At 53.4% G+C, this 17,537-nt stretch overlaps 1 protein-coding gene across 1 annotated transcript in view; it reads left to right on the top strand.

Annotated features, from left to right (window-relative positions):
- The window catches only part of plekhh2 (pleckstrin homology domain containing, family H (with MyTH4 domain) member 2), a 28,076-nt gene that overhangs the window by 4,790 nt on the left and 5,749 nt on the right, over nucleotides 1-17,537 (top strand). Inside the window, exons 3-18 of the mRNA XM_036546624.1 lie at nucleotides 8,012-8,074; nucleotides 8,418-8,567; nucleotides 9,013-9,096; nucleotides 9,542-9,623; nucleotides 9,847-10,029; nucleotides 10,621-11,531; nucleotides 11,936-12,011; nucleotides 12,873-12,967; nucleotides 13,611-13,755; nucleotides 14,162-14,298; nucleotides 15,021-15,131; nucleotides 15,999-16,085; nucleotides 16,167-16,325; nucleotides 16,810-16,890; nucleotides 17,060-17,239; nucleotides 17,361-17,469. Coding sequence (XP_036402517.1) covers nucleotides 8,012-8,074; nucleotides 8,418-8,567; nucleotides 9,013-9,096; nucleotides 9,542-9,623; nucleotides 9,847-10,029; nucleotides 10,621-11,531; nucleotides 11,936-12,011; nucleotides 12,873-12,967; nucleotides 13,611-13,755; nucleotides 14,162-14,298; nucleotides 15,021-15,131; nucleotides 15,999-16,085; nucleotides 16,167-16,325; nucleotides 16,810-16,890; nucleotides 17,060-17,239; nucleotides 17,361-17,469 — 2,653 coding nt within the window. The remainder of the gene's footprint in view (nucleotides 1-8,011; nucleotides 8,075-8,417; nucleotides 8,568-9,012; nucleotides 9,097-9,541; nucleotides 9,624-9,846; nucleotides 10,030-10,620; nucleotides 11,532-11,935; nucleotides 12,012-12,872; nucleotides 12,968-13,610; nucleotides 13,756-14,161; nucleotides 14,299-15,020; nucleotides 15,132-15,998; nucleotides 16,086-16,166; nucleotides 16,326-16,809; nucleotides 16,891-17,059; nucleotides 17,240-17,360; nucleotides 17,470-17,537) is intronic.

Raw genomic sequence — 17,537 nt, 5'->3', positions numbered from 1 at the left:
GATGTGTTGTCGAAGAGCGACAACACAAGAAGGTAGAGAGGGTGGTGCGTGACGGTGTTTCAGTGGCAGACCGGGAGAAAGAAAGAGGGAATGATAGAAAGAGAGAGGTGGAGGGAGGGCGGTCAGAGAGGCGGGGAGGGGAGACACGGGCACTGAGGAGAAGGAGCCTCTTGTGAGATGGCCCCACCCCCCCCACCCGGCGCACGCCGCCTGCTCTCTCCCGGGTCAATGACCCCTGTCTCAGTTGCCTTCTTTCAGCGTAGCACAGTAACCCTGTGGCCAGAGGTCAGGAGGGCAGAGGTCAGGGATTTCTGGCAGTCTCCCCAGGTGGCTGCGACTTCATTAGCGCCTATCAGTTCCGAACACTCCCGCGCGAGGGAATGTTAATCCCCTCAGCCAAAATCCCCTCACTGCAGGACGCCAACCTCCGACCCCTTACGCACGGGACCTCCCACTGATATGAGTTCATCAAACAAATATCCCATCTCACAGGCTTTGTTTTTCTTCCCTAGGTTCGCGAGTACGTCAGCCTTGTTGTTTTAGAAAGCGCAGAAGTGCAGGGGTGCACGTATACTAAAAAAGAAAACAGGGCCTCTGTAAGCCATCCTCCGACTGTTATGGGAGTATTGTATTTTTGTAATATTAAAAGGGAATTACATGTGACTCGGCGGAGAGCGTTCCTGCTTCAGTCTGGACTGTTTTGTCAACAGTGGTCTGTGCCACTGGGTTCGCTCAGAACAGAGTGAGCACTGTGTGTCATGGGTGAGAAGGAAGGCCCTTTTCTTCAGAATGGGTGTAAGTCCAAACACACACTGAGGAGTTCAGAGACAGGGTTGGGAGTGGGTGAAGGGGTCCCTTAGGAACCTTCCCTTAGGAAGTCCACAGTGAACAAGGAGGTACCACCCAAAAAGAAGTCACCAGGAACCAAGTTGAACCTAAATGAGGTAGAAAAATAAAGGAAGAGGGAGATAGAGAGGGAGGAAAGGAAGGTGAAAGGGACGAGGGAGAGAGAGGGAGAAAAGACAGAGAGAGAGGGAGTATGAGAGGAGAAGAAAGGAAAGAGGAGAAAATAACCCCCCACTCCCGTAATCATGGCGCTGCCCAGGGGAGTAAATTCTTGGGCTTGTAAACAGTGAATGCTCCGCGCAGGAAGTGAGCAAGCAGAGGAGCCGCCAGAGAGCGGCCTGCATTTCTCCGCTCTTTCTCCATGTTTGGCAGCGGCGGGAGAAAGTGGGTCAGGATTCTTTTTTCCCTCTCCTTCTCTCTCTCCCTCTCTCCCTGCCTCTCTCTCTCTCTTGCTCTCTCACTCTCTCCTTTTGCTTTTTCTCATAACCAGCACAGGGCAGTAGGATAGGGCATTTGGGGTTGTCTTGTGGCCGGGGTTGGGTTGGGGTGGGGGGGGGGGGGGGGCTGCAATTGCCATGGGACAGTGGACATCTCCAACCCACCCAGACAGCGGGGGCGTGGTCTCTGCCCCAGAGGGAATCACAGTCCCCACAATGCCGTTCTCTACGGCAGTGATACACTCTCGGTACAGATGCATCTATTCAGCCACTCCTTGAAAACAAAGAGTCTTATGTGTGATTTATTTTTACAGCTTGGTACAAGGCTGTTCCATCTTTCCATCTCGCTGAGCTTGGCCCCACTGCCGGCCTGGAGAGCCCAGCGGGAGAGTATTGTGCTGTTAGGATCTGTAACGTGGGTCGCGGGCTTGCTCGCAAAGCTGCCCCGACGGGCAACTTAAAAGTAAACTCACGGGAAGGGCGGGAGGGCTGCGGCCTGTAGGAGGAGCTGTGTGTGTGTGTGTGTGTGTGGGGTTGGGGGGGGGGGGGTGGGGGAGCAGACAGGACACAGTGGCCCTGCTCTCCCCCGCGGCTGTGCGTTCGGAGAGCGCAGCGGCCTCTAAGCGGAGAAATGTGCTCTGACTTAACGTTCCTCCGTTCTTCCTGCCTGGCACTGTCTGATTGGTTCCACATTTCGGCGGGCTGCCGCCGCAGGGCAGGAGAGCGAGGAGGGCAGGGGGAGAGCCAGGCGCTCCCATCTGAGAGGGACGAACGCAAGACGCATCCAAGGCTCTTCATTTCACCTCTGTCGAAAATTCTTTAAAAATTTGACTGGAAGACACAGCAAACCCACACCACGAAAAGCTTTCACATAATAATGTCAACACAAGGATTCTTTCTTCATCGTCACAGATTGCCTCAGCTAATGCCCGCTTATATTTAAGAGATATAGAGAGAGGGATAGACAGACAAGGAGAGAATGAAAGCAAGGGAGGGAGGGGCGGAGGGAGGGCAGGAGCTGGCACATTGCTTATAATTGAAACCAGATATATTGAGGGTTTAATGTACAACCAGCGTTTTCTTCTTTCATTTATGTGTTGCATCTGACCTGCTCCTCGCGCATTTGGGTGATTACTCGGCCCTGTTTTTGAGGAGCTTTTATAGCCCTGGATGACTCACGCCAATAAAGTCAGATTATATTAGAGTATGAAATGATGAGTTTGTTTGAAAATGTGAGGGAGAGAAAATCTCCCACTCTCTCTCTGTGCTTGGTTACACCTGCCCTTCCCCGGCAGATGGGGAGCCTGCGAATTGGAAATTTTGTTATAAAGTCATAGAGTGTGGAGTTTACCTCCCCAGCTTTTGCAGGATACAACTGCATTTTTGTGCCGCTGTGGTTTCACCTGGCTGGTCTCGCTCTGTTATTGTCCAGGAACTGAAGGAAACCGCTGAGAGCCAGCAGAGACCACAGTCTCCCTCACACATAGCATTGCCTTGTCTTAGCATACTGAAAGAAGCACAACAGGACGGTGACATGGAAGGAGTACGTGAGCAGAGCACTCCAGAACACTCTGCAGAGATGCTGATGGGAGGTGTAGTTCAGGTCTATTCTAAAAGAACTCCACAATCAGTGTGTCTGGACTTCACCCCCCATCAGCACCTCTGTGAAGTGTTCTGTGTTCTTCAACATTTTGAGAGAGCACAGTGTCCCTGGAGAAGGTGCTTACAGTTCTTGTATGTGAACTCTTTTTGTTTTCTTTTTTATTGTGATTTTGAGCCTCACAGACTGAGAACCTGTAGCAGTACAATGACACATAATGGTGTCTACAGGTTCTACTGTGAGGATTTAGTTGTGAATTGTGTGAAGGTTTTAAGACAGGCATCAATTGGGAAATGATTTGCATGAGCATAAGAATACCTAGTTGCACACATAACACACACACATTACACTCACTACATTCTTGTCATTTCGCAGACGATCTTATTCAGAGTGACCTACAGTTAGAGTTTTATGCATTTATACTGCTGGATATTTACTGAGGTAATTGTGGGTTAAGTACCTTGCCCAAGGGTACAACAGCAGTGACCCAGCAGGGGACTGAACCAGCAACCTTTCAGTTCCGAGCCCTGCTCCGTACCAGTAAATCTCAGCTCTGTCTCTAAATCTGCAGGGCGCTGACAGCTGTTCGTTTCCAGCTGAGGTGCGGGCTGCAGAGGATCTTGAGACCACATTCTGAACGCTCACAGAATCTCAGGTCAAATGCTCCATCTCACACTGGTCCTCTCAACAAGAGCACCTATCCTGATGTGAATTTGTATCACACGATGTATGATTTTGCATACTGTACTGTGTACTCTGTACTGTGTGCGTGTATAGTTAAGCACAGTGCCTGCTCTGTAGGGCAGTGCCCTGTGTAGTGTGCTGAGCTGTTCTGCTGTGCTGTTCTGTGCTGCGCCCTGCGGTGTGTGTAACTGCAGTGCAGAGAGTGCGGTGTAGGAGACCAGCGTGCCGGACAGCGGGCCGTTCTGTTGCGCCGCGGTCCGTGCTGCGGGAATGCGTGGGGGGGGGGGGGGGGGGGTGGAGGCCGAGCGAGACACGGGAATTGGAAGCTGGGGTGTTTTCGCGAGATGTGGCCGGGCTTTGAAGGGCGCCCAGGCCCCGGTGGCTACAGAGAGGCTTTGTGCGCCGGCCGCGGGGGGGGGGGGGGCGCGGTAGGGCGGGGCAGGAATGCCTGGAATGGAGAGCTGGCTGGAGCCAGGACGAGCCGGGGCTGGGAGAGGCCGCCGGGAGAGGGCTGCGGGAGGGTTGCGGGAGGGTTGGCGGGGGGTGGGATTGGGGGGGGGGGGGGGTTGTGGAGGGCTTGTTTAGAGGTAGGCCAAGACACTGAACGCTCAGACCGTGTTGTTCATGATTACGCTCGCTGCTCACTCCTTCCCTCTGACACAGAGAAACAGGCAGACTCTTTAAAGCTGCAGCGCTCCATCAGACAGCAGAGCTACTGTCCTGGGTGTGAGGGGGGGGTGGTCATTACGGTGAACCAGTGCCCCTGTCTCCCGAAAATGAAATTGTTATCTGAGTCTCTGTTCTACATAAATTACAGTTCACTGTCAGCCGAGAGTGGACCTCTGTGTAAACAGTGCGGTCCTTTCCTTACGCAAGGTTTGAGCTCTTATGTCTGTACGGGGTTACTGTGGTAACAGGAGCAAGAGCATTAAGCCCCACTATGCAGCTGTAGGATGGGCACGCAAACATACTTACACACCCTCATGCACACACACAAACACACACACATGCACTCATGCGCACATGTGTGCACAGATACGAACACACACACATACGCATGCTGATATACATGTATAACTTCAAGCCTAACCTAACCCTAACACACACACAAAACCCGCATCCTCTCCGACTGGAGGCTGTGGCCCTGTCTCTCCTGGAACGCTTGTGTGTAGATGCAGCCAACCAGTCGCGCTCTCTAATTACCACTCTATTCTCTGCCTGTCGCTATATCCGTGCTGCGAAAGTGCCGTGGCTTTTCATTTGCGGAAGCCCTGGTACACTGTGGAATCTCTGCTGACCAGACACAGCTGTGTGTGTGTGTATACACCCTATAGAAAGTTACTTCACCTCAGTGGCTTTGTTTAAAAAAAGAGCAGGCTCTGTTTAACTACTTTACTAGCCTTTCTGCTCTCCGCTAACTTCCAGTCAGTGAGACGTCTTCCCCACTGTAGAGCTGGAACCAGGCTAGCCCACTTAGTTCAGGCTCCGTGGTAGTTTTCCATTAATGTGCTTTATCTTTTTTATCCTGCTGACCAATGTCAGCTCAGCCTGCTAGCATCGCTGGCTGTTGCCAACGTGCAAGAGAGCAGTGGGCGGAGTCGGCAAGCTGCGTCACCTCTGTCAGCGTCGACTCTATGAACTGTGAGGAGATCATCACAGAAGGGAGATCATAGTTAACCACACAGATTGAGCAGGAGTTAGAGGAGTGAGATGGAGTCTCCTTTCACTGGGAAAACGTCAGCATGACCTGTGATAAAGACCAGATCAAAGCAAGGGCCGTAGTCTCAGCCTATCTGTAAATGTAAGCAGTGACGTACTGGCAGCTTGCACGTGTGCTTTTTATGGAAAATTGAGGTTCTCGGTCCAGCTGGCAGGCTGTCGGCCACGGTCAGGGTGGAGGAGGTCTCTCCCTCTATTTATAGCCGGGTTCCTCTCACCAGCGGTGGCAGCCCGTTGAGGCGTCCACGCCCGAGTTCGGCAATCTCCCAGCATGCCTCGCTTCTGCGGGGGCCCTCGGATCCCCGCTCTTCATGCGTGTGTGTGACCGCGCAATCCACAGTTCGAGAGGAGGTCTGAGAGGGGGACTAGCCTGGAGTGTTCTGATGCTGTAATGGTCCTTTGGGACTACTGTAGTAGGCTGGACTAATGTTTTGTTTCCCCGAGTTCAGGCATGCACACACATGCTAGTTAATCACTTCACCCAGCTGCTGTGACACAAACACACAGTCGCATCGGTCAAAGTTAGTCCTCTGTGTCGCGAAGCTCATTGTCATTGGTCGCTGAGACTTTACTCTCAAAGCTTGCGAAAAAGGTGTTTCCCATCAAGCATAGCTCCACTCGTCTGTAGTGTGACCTCACCTGCGTGGGCCGGGGCAGGTTGGGTCAGGTGGGGCCAGTCCTGGCTTCGCTTCTGAAGAGAAGGAAATAGCTGGAGCTGAAGGGAAACACGCTGGAGAGTAATGGAGAGGGGAGTCTGATCCGAAGAAGAGGTCCGGAGCACAACCCAAAGAGTGGAGGAGGGGGGTAATGGAAACAGTCCTAGAGCAGTACTGGAGAAGGGACGAGGGGACACACACACAATTGGTTAAAATAAGAATAGGTGGGCGAAGCAGCGACACATGATTGGTTAACATTAGAATAGGTGGGCAAAGCAGGGACACATGATTGGCTAACAAGGGGCAGATGGACGAGGCGAGGATACACGACTGGCGGTAAGGCTGATGGGGAAAGGCAGAGATGATAGAGGAGGGTCACAGAAGTAGAGCACAGAGGCCCCTGTAGATGGGAGGCTGGAGTGGGAGACCGGAGGAGGTTTTGGTTAGAGTTGAGGATTATGGGGCAGTGGCACTGGGTATCAGGAACGGGTAGCGGAGAAGGCGTTCCCTGTTGACTCCAGCTGTGTCTCTCTTGATCCTGTGGTCCCGAATACGTCTGTTGACAATCGTGTTCCAATCTGAGATAATGTATGCAAAGAGACCAAGCAATGAAAAGCAGCGGGTGTTGTGCCCGCTCAGTCAGCACGCAGCAGCCCTGTCTCATTAAAAAAGGGAGAAGATGACAAGCATTGCTGCTCCCTGCCGTCCATGCATAATTACCTCAGCTAAGCGCCCGGTGGTCACCAGGCGTAATTAAGGTTGGCTGAGGGCGGCAGGAGAGACGACAGATAGGTGATGGGCTGGTTCCTCCTGACTCTGACGTCCCCGCGTGCCCTTTATCAGACGCCCTCCTCCGCCCTGCGCCTTCGCAAGAATGCGCTCCAGCTGTTCCCTATTTGATGTGTTTTTGTAATCATTTTTTACGAGGGTTGCAATCAGATGTGTCAGCTGCTCCGTGGGCGGGATTGAGAGCGAGGTTTTGGCAGTGGCCGGACGCGTGTGGAAGTGAGTAAGGGGGAATTCGGAGCTGTGGGATGATGGGAAGGTGAAGCGCTGGGGTTCGGCGGGGCAGAGGGGACCGAAGGGTGAGGGATGGTGGGGTTTCAGATCCGCGGGATAGAATGAAGAGAGGGGAATTGTGGGTTAAAAGAATCGTGACCTGCCAGGGGGTGGCTGAGTCTCCCATGGTGTGTGTCCCCTCCAGCCTCCTCGACACCGCTCCCCCTGCCTGGCTTAACGCCCCCCTCCGCCGCCCCCCCCCCCTCCCTCCTGCTTCCCTGCGTTCTCCTGGTCTCGGCGCTTCCAAACGCCCCCCCCCCCCCCCCCCCCCCCCCAGACGAGTCAGACGCGTGCGGCTCTGCCACACTTCCTCCTCGCTTCCGCCGCGCTCAGCTGAGGAATTTGCGAGGAATGCGGCTCATAAAGTCCTCTCCTCACACCCACACGGAGAGCTCAGTGTGTGTGAGCGTGCGTGCGCGCCTGTGTGTGTGAGCGTGCGTGCGCGCCTGTGTGTGTGCGCATGCGTGCGCGTGCAAGACAAATTGCAGTGCGAGGAGCAGCGGAATCAGATGCCCAGCGCAGAGACTTGAACCCTGCCCTCCCCGATTAATAAAGCTCTGTGTCCGTGTGGTTTTGCCCGGGCCTGACAGCTCTCCCAGCCCTCTCCCGGTGCACAGAACACACAGCTGCTCGGCCGGGACTGCGGGACAGTGGAAAGCCACTCCGCAGTGTGCTGCTGTCACCGTCTGGGACAGCGATGATCTGCGTTTGGCCGTAGGACAGACAACATCACAGCAACACTCAAAGAAAGCTGTAGGGTTTAGGATGGTAATTAGGGTGTGATACTACATCTTTGCTCTGGCGGATTCAGTGCCTTCTAGTGGACATTTTCAGAAGCGTAGCTCGTGAGGCCATGTTCCGTTGGTGTCTGAATTTGATCATGGTTGACTTGTTTGTGAAAGTATCTGAGTGATCATTCCTTTTATTGTTGCGTTCCTGTTTCTGGACACAGTGATGACGCCTGTGCCTTCGTCATCAGTCCCATCTTCATCTTCCTCATTCTTCTGCAGATGCAGCAGCTGGAGAGACAGGTGCTGGAGGCAGAGCGACGTGCCCAGAAAGCTCACCAGCAGGTATGAGCTGAAGTGTGCATGTGTGTGTGTCCATACAGAGGCCCGATTTGTGTCTGTACAGGTGTTCAGTGTGTGTGTGTATGTGTGCTGGTGCCTAGTTAATGACTATACAGGTGTTCAGTGTGTGTGTGTATGTGTGCTGGTGCCTAGTTAATGACTGTACAGGTGTTCAGTGTGTATGTGTGCTGGTGCCTAGTTAATGACTGTACAGGTGTTCAGTGTGTATGTGTGTTGGTGCCTAGTTAATGACTGTACAGGTGTTCAGTGCGTGTGTGTATGTGTGCTGGTGCCTGGTTAATGACTGTACAGGTGTTCAGTGCGTGTGCATGTGCATGTCTCTCAGGTCCAGGTGATGGAGGAGAAGCTGAAGGCTGCGGACGTGCAGACGAGCGAGTCTGAGACACGCCTCTTCCGCCGCTGTCAGGACCTGCAGACCCTGCTGCAGGAGAAGGACGACATCATCGCTCTGCTGGAGCAGCAGCTGGAGGAGCAGGTAGGGCGGGTAGGCTGCAGTCCCAGCTCTGCCACCAGGGGGCAGCATGGAGCGGCAGACAGAAGTCTCTGCTCCAGGTAGGCTGAAACATAGATCGGACAATAGTTACCAGGCTAACTTGGCTCAGGGACCCACCAGTCATCCATGTTGTCCTCCTAATTAATGTTTCATATTAGAATATGAAAGGATTTTTTGAAGTTGTATGAAATAATATTACCGTAGGCTGTACTATTAATACTTAACAGTACAGCCTACAGTGATATTACCTAGATTATTACCCAGATAATGGAAAAGAAGAACGTGAGAGATGAGGGGGCTTGACAGAGGTGAAGTGGGCATGAGGGAGGTGAGGAATGTTAGAGAGATGAGAGACTGAGATTTGGAGGCGTACGATTAAATTAACTTGTACCTGAGCAAATTGGCTGCCGTGAATCTCATGTCACAGAAGCAGATACGACTTCAGGAGGCCAAGACAGTCGAGGAAAAGGCTGCCAAGATCAAGGAGTGGGTGATGCTGAAGCTTCACGAGGTATAGTCCTGTGTGTGCGTGCCTGCATGTGTGTCTGTGTGTGTGTGTGTGTGTGTGTGTGTGTGTGTGTGTGTGCGTGTGTGTGTGTGTGTGCGTGTGCGTGTGCGTGCGTGTGCGTGTGTGTGCGTGTACGTGCGTGTGTGTGGTGTGCGCGTGTGTGTGCGTGCGCGTGCGTGTGCGTGTGCGTGTGTGTGTGTGTGTGTATGTGTGCGTGTGCGTGTGCGTGTGCGTGTGTGTGTGTGTGTGTGTGTGCGTGTGTGTGTGTATGTGTGTGTGTGTGTGTGTGTGTGTGTATGTGTGTGTGTGTGTGTGTGTGTGTGTGTCATACTCTAACAGCAGTGCGTGTGTGTGTGTGTGTGCGTGTGTGTGTGCGTGTGTGTGTGTGTGTATGTGTGTGTGTGATGTGTGCCATATTCTAACAGCAGTGCGTGTGTCGTGTCCCCAGTTGGAGGTTGAGAACAGCAGCCTGAGGGAGACGAACCAGCAGCAGAGCACTCAGATCCTGGAGCTACAGAAGCAGATGCAGGGTAAGGACATGGCACACACTCCCGCACTGAACACAGCTGCCTCTTACACTGGGACACGGAGAGCAACTTCGCATGACCCGCGCTGTCCAGGAGGTGGCAGGGGAGGGCAGGGGAGGGCTGGCCAATGTAGGGCTGCCGGGTGGAATAACCGGAGCTGCGCTCTGCTGCGGCCTGAGCCCGAAGCCCTGTGGTGCTAACCCGCTCCGCCTGTTCTGGGTCCCAGCGGTGGAGCAGAAACGAGCCGCGGCCGCCCCGCCCAAACCCGGAGAGGCGCAGCGCCTCAGCAGCCTCACGTTCGGCTGCTTCCAGGTCCGCGCCAAGAGCCCCCAGGTTCTGACGGGCCCGGAACCGGCCCGCAGGACCATCACCGGCCAGCAGGACGGCAGACAATCGGCAGAGGGTGCAGGTGAGACGCGGCTATAGGGCCTGCCAGTCATCAGCTCCAGCTCCACCAGCTCCGCTGTTATATTTTATCCCGATACAGGGTATTTATTTTAGCCTGTTACGTTTTTGGTTGTTTTCGGTTGATCTATTGCAGCGTTTCCCAAACCTCTCCTGGAGGACCCCTTGTCCTGCATGTTTTAGATCTCTTCCTGCTACAACACAGCTGATTCAAATGATCAGTTTGTTATTAAGCAGCTCCAGGAGTTCATAACAAGTTGATCATTTGAATCAGCTGTGTTGGAGCAGGGAGAGATCTAAAACATGCAGGACAAGGGGTCCTCCAGGAGAGGTTTGGGAAACGCTGATCTGCTGTATTGTTTAATGTGCATTTAAACAAGGCTCAATAATGCAGACGTAAAACTGCTACTAAAATAACTCAAATTCAGCTACTAAAATCAAGGTCAGTGTATTTTTATTTTGAAAATCTTTTGAATCAGCAGCTCTTAAAAGCTGTATGCAGTGATGAAGCAGTCACCTCACAAGGTATACACTAAGCACACTGGTGTGAATGAGTCAATCTGATAGATCTCTTTCTCTCTGCTCTGTTTTGAAGACAAGAGCACCAAGCAGAACTCAGTATCTCCAGGGGGGAATGACTTGGAAGTTAGGGGTCAGAGGTCAGCACAGCCCAGCCCTGGAGATGGTGGATCAGAGAAGGGGTGCGTTTCGGGGCGTGGGGGCGAGGCGGGCTCCTCAAGACGAGAGCCGCAGAATGACGGGAGCTCGGAGGAGGAGGGCGAGGGCAGGGCCAGGGAGGGGGCGGAGTCGCGCCGCGTGTCGTCGGCCGCGTCAGAGGGGGGCGGCAGCGGGGGGGGACTGCGGTTCAGCCGCGCGGGGAGCGAGACGTACCTCACCGCCTCCGACGACAGCAGCTCGCTCTTCGACGACGACATGCAGCACGCCGACCGGCCCCAGCTCCGCCTCCAGGGCTCTGAGGGGGCGGTCCCGCTGGCGGGAGGGGGGCGGGTCAAGGGCGGGGCCGAGCGCGACAGCTCGTCGGATGAGCTCAACAAGCGCTTCCAGTCCCAGCGGCTCGACTCCTCCTCCTCGTCCAGTGAGGCCACCACCCCTAGCCCCGTCCTTACGCCCACCCTCACCCCCACCCACCCCATGCCCCCGCTGGACTCCGGAGCCCCCGCCCAGCCCTCCGCAGCCAAGCAGCCCCCGCCCAAGCTGCGCACGCCCAACGTCTTCAGCATCAGCGTGGCGCTGGCCAAGAAGCACCTGAGCCAGCCGCCGCTGAGCTCCGAGTCCCCGCACGGCCGCACGCGCAATGCCATCAGCATGCTCCGCCCATTGCGGCCCCAGGAGACTGACCTGGACCAGGACCAGGACATGGAGACGGGCCGGGACCAGGCCTGCGACACGCCTGCCCGTGGGGAGGAGCCGGAGTCGCCCGACTCTCCCGGCAAGGTCCCCGGCAGCAAGCCGCCCACGCCCCCCCTGCACAGGTTCCCATCCTGGGTGAGTGTTGACCACAGCGGGGGGCGGGAGGGCATTAGGGCGTGTAGAGAAAGAAGCAGGGCACAGGGGCTTCATCTGGCACAGGAAACAGCAGCCAGGAAATGAAAAGTGAAAAGTTTGACTGGACCACAAGACTCTCAAATAAATTAAAATATTTCTTCTTCTTTCTTCTTCCTCTTCTTCTTGGTTAAAAAAAAACCTGTGTTTGTATTTAAAAACAGCAGTATTTTTGAGTCAGGCTCAAGGGTGAATGTTGATTGAATTCAGGTTATAGTGTTTTTCTGTATTCTTCAGTATTTGTGCGTGTATGTGTGTGTGTGAGTGAGGGTGGCTGTGAGGATTTGGGCGTATGTGTTGCGTTGATTTGTGTCTAATTTCCCTCCTTCTCTTGGCTGTCGCTGCAGGAGAGCCGGATATATGCGGTTGCGAAGTCTGGCATCAGGCTTTCAGAGACCTCATGCACAGACCTCACCAGCAAAAGTAAGTGCATCTGCTCCCAGCCTCTGGGTATGCCAGGGGGAGCGAGGAGGTAGGGCCAGCTCTGAACCTATGCTTAGGACCCACCCCCCAGTCAGAGACCGTCACTCTGTCCGAGTCTTATCACAGTATTACCACATCCAGTATTCTTTCATAGGTAACCTGTCAATAGAGAGTCCAAAAAATGTGACAACCTGACATACTCATATTTACATGTGGAGGAGCAGTGTGGCATAGTGGTAAAGAGCAGGGCTTATAACCAAAAAGTTGCCGGTTGCTGGTTTGCCCCACTGTGGCACTGCTGTTGTACCCTTGGGGAAGGTGCTTAACCAACAATTGCCTCAGTAATATCCAGCTGTACAGATGGATAAAAATTGTAACCTACTATATGTAAGTCGCTCTGGATAAGAGCATCTTTGATGGCAAGATATTTATTGTTGTTCCCATGAAACAAGAGTATTACAAGAGTATAGCAGTTGCACCCCTCTGGGGAATTAAACCGCCAACCTTCCGATTACAAGCCCTGCTGCTTAACCACCACACTACACTGCCACCCTTTCTTAGATTCTGTATAATGAGAGTGCCAGTTTAAGGCGCCAGTGTGTCGCGGAAGCAAAACCACGGCCAAGTCTATCCCAGCACAGCAGTCCACAGCCAGCCCGGCAGAGCTTTCGCCTCAGTCCCCACGATACCGAGCGCCAGGCAGACAACAAATGAGATACACTGTGGTATTCTGAAAATGGAAGCTAAGCTGATGGGATGCACATTGTTTTATACTGTTTTATATGGGGAACCCCATCGTAATGGCATAAAATGCGCTATGGTATCTCCAATTGGCTGACAGTGTTTTGCTTCCTGTTCCAGACTCCGCCCCCCAGTCCTCATACCCGGCCTCAGCCCTCTACACCTCCCTGATCTACAGGAGTATGACCACTCCCGTCTACACCACGCTGAAGGGGGTACGAGAGATGGTCTGTGTGTGTGAAAGATTGTGTGAGTGATTCGTTGACTGTGTGTCTGTTCCTGGATCAGTGTGTGTGTTTGTGCGTGTGTGTATGATTGACTGACTGTGTGAGTGATTCAGTGACTGTGTGCCTGTTCCTGGATCAGTGTGTGTGTTTGTGCGTGTGTGTATGATTGACTGACTGTGTGAGTGATTCGTTGACTGTGTGTCTGTTCCTGGATCAGTGTGTGTGTTTGTGCGTGTGTGTATGATTGACTGACTGTGTGAGTGATTCAGTGACTGTGTGCCTGTTCCTGGATCAGTGTGTGTGTTTGTGCGTGTGTGTATGATTGACTGACTGTGTGAGTGATTCAGTGACTGTGTGTCTGTTCCTGGATCAGTGTGTGTGTGTTTGTGCGTGTGTGTATGATTGACTGACTGTGTGAGTGATTCAGTGACTGTGTGCCTGTTCCTGGATCAGTGTGTGTGTGTTTGTGCGTGTGTGTATGATTGACTGACTGTGTGAGTGATTCAGTGACTGTGTGTCTGTTCCTGGATCAGTGTGTGTGTTTGTGCGTGTGTGTATGATTGACTGACTGTGTGAGTGATTCAGTGACTGTGTGCCTGTTCCTGGATCAGTGTGTTGTGTTCTCCTGCAGAAAGCCACCCAGCTGAGCAGCAGCCCGTTCTCAGACGAGTCGTCTGGCTCAGAGGAGGAGGAGAGCTCCCTCTGCAGCTCCCGCACCTCCGGCTCTGACTCACGCAAGGGGAGCAGCCCCGGCAGCCCCCGTGCACTCAAGAGAGGTGCACACATACACCCTCACTCCCACACACACACACACACACACACACACATACACCCTCACTCACCCACACACACGCACACACACACACACACACACACACACACATACACCCTCACTCACCCACACACACACACACACACACAGTCACTCACATACATACATGTACACACACACCATCGCTCACATACACACACACCATCACACACACACACACACACACATATACTGTCACTCACATACACACACACACACACACACACTTTCCTTCACATACAAGCACATCATCACAAATACACACACTCACTGTCACATCTGCTGTTTTTGGTTTAACAGACAAACACTTCACTACCACTGTAATTGACTGTGATTCTGTGTATGTCTATATGTATCTTGATGTGCCCCAGCTGTGTCCATGTCATCTATGACTTCTGAGAGTGACTATGCCATCCCCCCTGATGCCTATTCCACTGACAATGAGTGCTCTGAGCCAGAGCAGAAACTGCCCAAGACCTGCTCCTCCACCAGCGACAACGGCAAGAACGTGAGCCCCTCCACCCCACCTACACCCACACACCCTCCACCCCACCACTCCCAGACGCCCACCATCCACTGACACCCACACACCCTCCACCCCACCACTCCCAAACGCCCACCATCCACCTACACCCACACACCCTCAACCCTACCACTCCCAAACGCCCACCATCCACCTACACTCACACACCCTCCACCCTACCACACCCAAACGCCCACCATCCACTGACACCCACACACCCTCCACCCTACCACACCCAAACGCCCACCATCCACTGACACCCACACACCCTCCACCCTACCACACCCAAACATACCCACACCTACTCCTCCACCAGCAACAACGACAGCAACATGAGTTCATCCATTTCGCCCTCACCCACAGAGCCACTTTACCACCCATCACACACACCCCTGCATGCCCATCTCCATGAGAGACACTAAGACTGTGATTCCATCCACTTGACCTAGCCTACACCCACGTCCACCTCCCAAACCAACTCTGCACATAAATCGAAACCCTCACAGGCAGCAAGACCCTAGAATCACCACATATAACACGCACACTCTCACATTCCCTTTCTGAAACATTCTTAAAACTGTATATGACAGCATACCTCACAACAGCATAGTCAGAGGCATCCTGCTCAGATGTACCTCTGAGTAGAGTGAATTCAGTGTGACTGTTCAGTTTAGTGTTCAGCACAGTGGGAAATGTATGTGTCTCAGGAGCCGCTGGAGAAGTCGGGGTACCTGCTGAAGATGGGGGGCAGGGTGAAGACCTGGAAGAGACGCTGGTTCGTCCTCAAGGCAGGGGAGCTGCTGTACTACAAGTCACCGGTCAGTCCTGTAACATCACGTTTCTTGGGTCTGTGTATGCGTGAATCTGTGTATGGCTGTGTGTGTAACCCATGCAAAATGCAAACAGAGATGCAGATGGTAAACTCAGAGACACACACGCACAACCCCTTTCCCTTCCCCAGAGCTGACGTACGTTTACCATTGTTGTTACCATTGTGTACCACTGTTGTCTCTCTCGCTTCAGCTGACAAGTGACCTCTTGGTTTGATTGCTCAGGTCTGCTGAACGCGTTTCTGTGTTAAGGGCCTGCCATGGTGATGTACACTCTCAGTAACTCACTGTGACTTATTGCTTTTATGACTCTTGGCATAACTGCACGAGTGTCGGGTCTCTCAGGAATGTATGAAGGAGGGGAGAGGCCAGGGAGCAGGGCAGCAGGCTGACAGGCCTGACTAATTGAGCAGATGTGGACCATGTACAGGCCTGACTAATAGAGCAGATGTGGACCCTTCCCTGCCCTGAATAACAGAGCAGTTTCGTGCTGGTCTGGGTTTGCATGTGTGTGTGTGTGTGCGTGTTCAGACTGCCGTTCATTGTAATATCTCCTCATTCACATAGACATACACACAGTCATCTCTACCACAGTTAACTTGGATTTACCATGCTCTGCTCAGGGAAATTAGCCATGCTTTTCATCTCCTCTGTAGCCGTGAAATCAGTTTGGCACAGATGAAATTGGGCCAGCTGTGGGCTGACAACGTTTTCATTGTGTCCTGTGGAGAGAAGTGACTTTCTGTGAGCGTGCTTGTTGTAGTAGCTCACGTCTGAGGGACCGGTTGATGGGAGTGACACTGTAATCAGTATTCGCTGTGTGTGGCTGATGAGTTTTTGCACCGTTTCCCTCAGAGTGATGTCATACGAAGACCCCAGGGTCAGATCGAGCTCAGCGCCTCCAGCAGCATCACCCGTGGCGACGGAAAGCAGACACTCCAGGTGTGGCTCTGTGTGTGTGTGTGTGTGTGTGAGTGATGGAGTGTGTGCATGTGTGTGTAACTCCTGTGCTTTCCTCTGCAGCTGGTGACAGAGAAGCGTGTGTACTACCTGACGGCGGACTCCCCCAACCTCCTGGAGGAGTGGATCCGCGTTCTGCAGAACGTCCTCCGGGTCCAGGCGGCCAGCCCGCTCTTCGCTCAGCCCGAGATTCGGCCCTGCATGAAGGGGCTGCTGACCAAGGTTCCGCTCGGTCCGCTCTCCCTGCCTCACTGTCGCTATGCACACCTGCTTATCGGCTACTCTCTGCTGTCATCACGTAGATTCAGGAGATAGAAAACACGGCTGTGACTCAGCTCACACATGGCTCTGACTGTGACTCTCTCCGGTCACACGTGTCTCTGACTGTGACTCTCTCAGTTCACATATAGGCCTGACTGTGAATCTCTCAGGACACACGTGGCTCTGACTGTGACCCTCTCAGGTGACACATAGCTCTAATTCTGAGACACCCTCATAGTGAAAACAGGGCTGTTACTGCTTCTCTGAGGTGAAACATGGTTTTGTCTGATTCTGATATTGAAACAGGGATCTACTCTGACTCTGTGACTCTCAGATGGCACGTGGGTGGGACTCTGAGATTCCCTCATATTGAAACAGTGCTGTTACTACCTCTGTCTGAGGTAAAACATGGCTGTAACTAACTGTGACTCTGTGACTCCTTCAGGTGAAACATGGCTACTCCAAGCGGGTGTGGTGTGCTCTAATTGGAAAAACACTCTACTACTTCCGCAGTCAGGAGGACAAGGTACCTGACCCACCCCCCACCTTGTCAAGTACATTCACACCTGCCTCACTCTTTAACCTCCAGTCTTTTATCATACAGCATACACCACACCATGAGATACACTTCCTGATTTTTGTCATAGGCATTATTTGCATTTATGTGGGCCGTGTGTCTGTCTGTGTCTTCCCAGTTCCCTCTTGGGCAGATCAGGCTGTGGGAAGCACGCGTAGAGGAGGTGGACAGGTCATGTGATTCGGACGAGGACTACGAGTCGAGTGGGCGGAGCCTGCTGTCCACTCACTACACCATCGCGGTCCAGCCCCGCGACCAGGGCCCCACCTACCTGCTTATTGGCTCTCAGCACGAGAAGGTGAGGCCGGGGGGAGGCGGGGACAGAGCGGAAACCAGCGAGGGTAGGAGCGGTCTGGGCTCAGGTGTGCCAAAGCACGTCTGTGTGTCTTCCCTTACCTTTTCTGTCCCATCTCCGGCAGGAGGCGTGGCTTTACCACCTGTCAGTCGCGGCGGGCACCACAGCGGGGCAGGTGGGCACAGAGTTCGAGCAGCTGGTGGGCAAGCTCCTCCACGTGGAGGGAGACCCTGGTGAGTCTCCCAGCCCGGGTGTAAAAGCTGGATCTGAGACACTCTTCCTGGATACAGGGCTATAAAAA

The sequence above is a fragment of the Megalops cyprinoides genome, chromosome 15 (assembly GCF_013368585.1).
Source record: "Megalops cyprinoides isolate fMegCyp1 chromosome 15, fMegCyp1.pri, whole genome shotgun sequence".
In the NCBI taxonomy this organism is placed as follows: domain Eukaryota; kingdom Metazoa; phylum Chordata; class Actinopteri; order Elopiformes; family Megalopidae; genus Megalops; species Megalops cyprinoides.
This window is presented reverse-complemented; position numbering and strand designations above follow the sequence as displayed.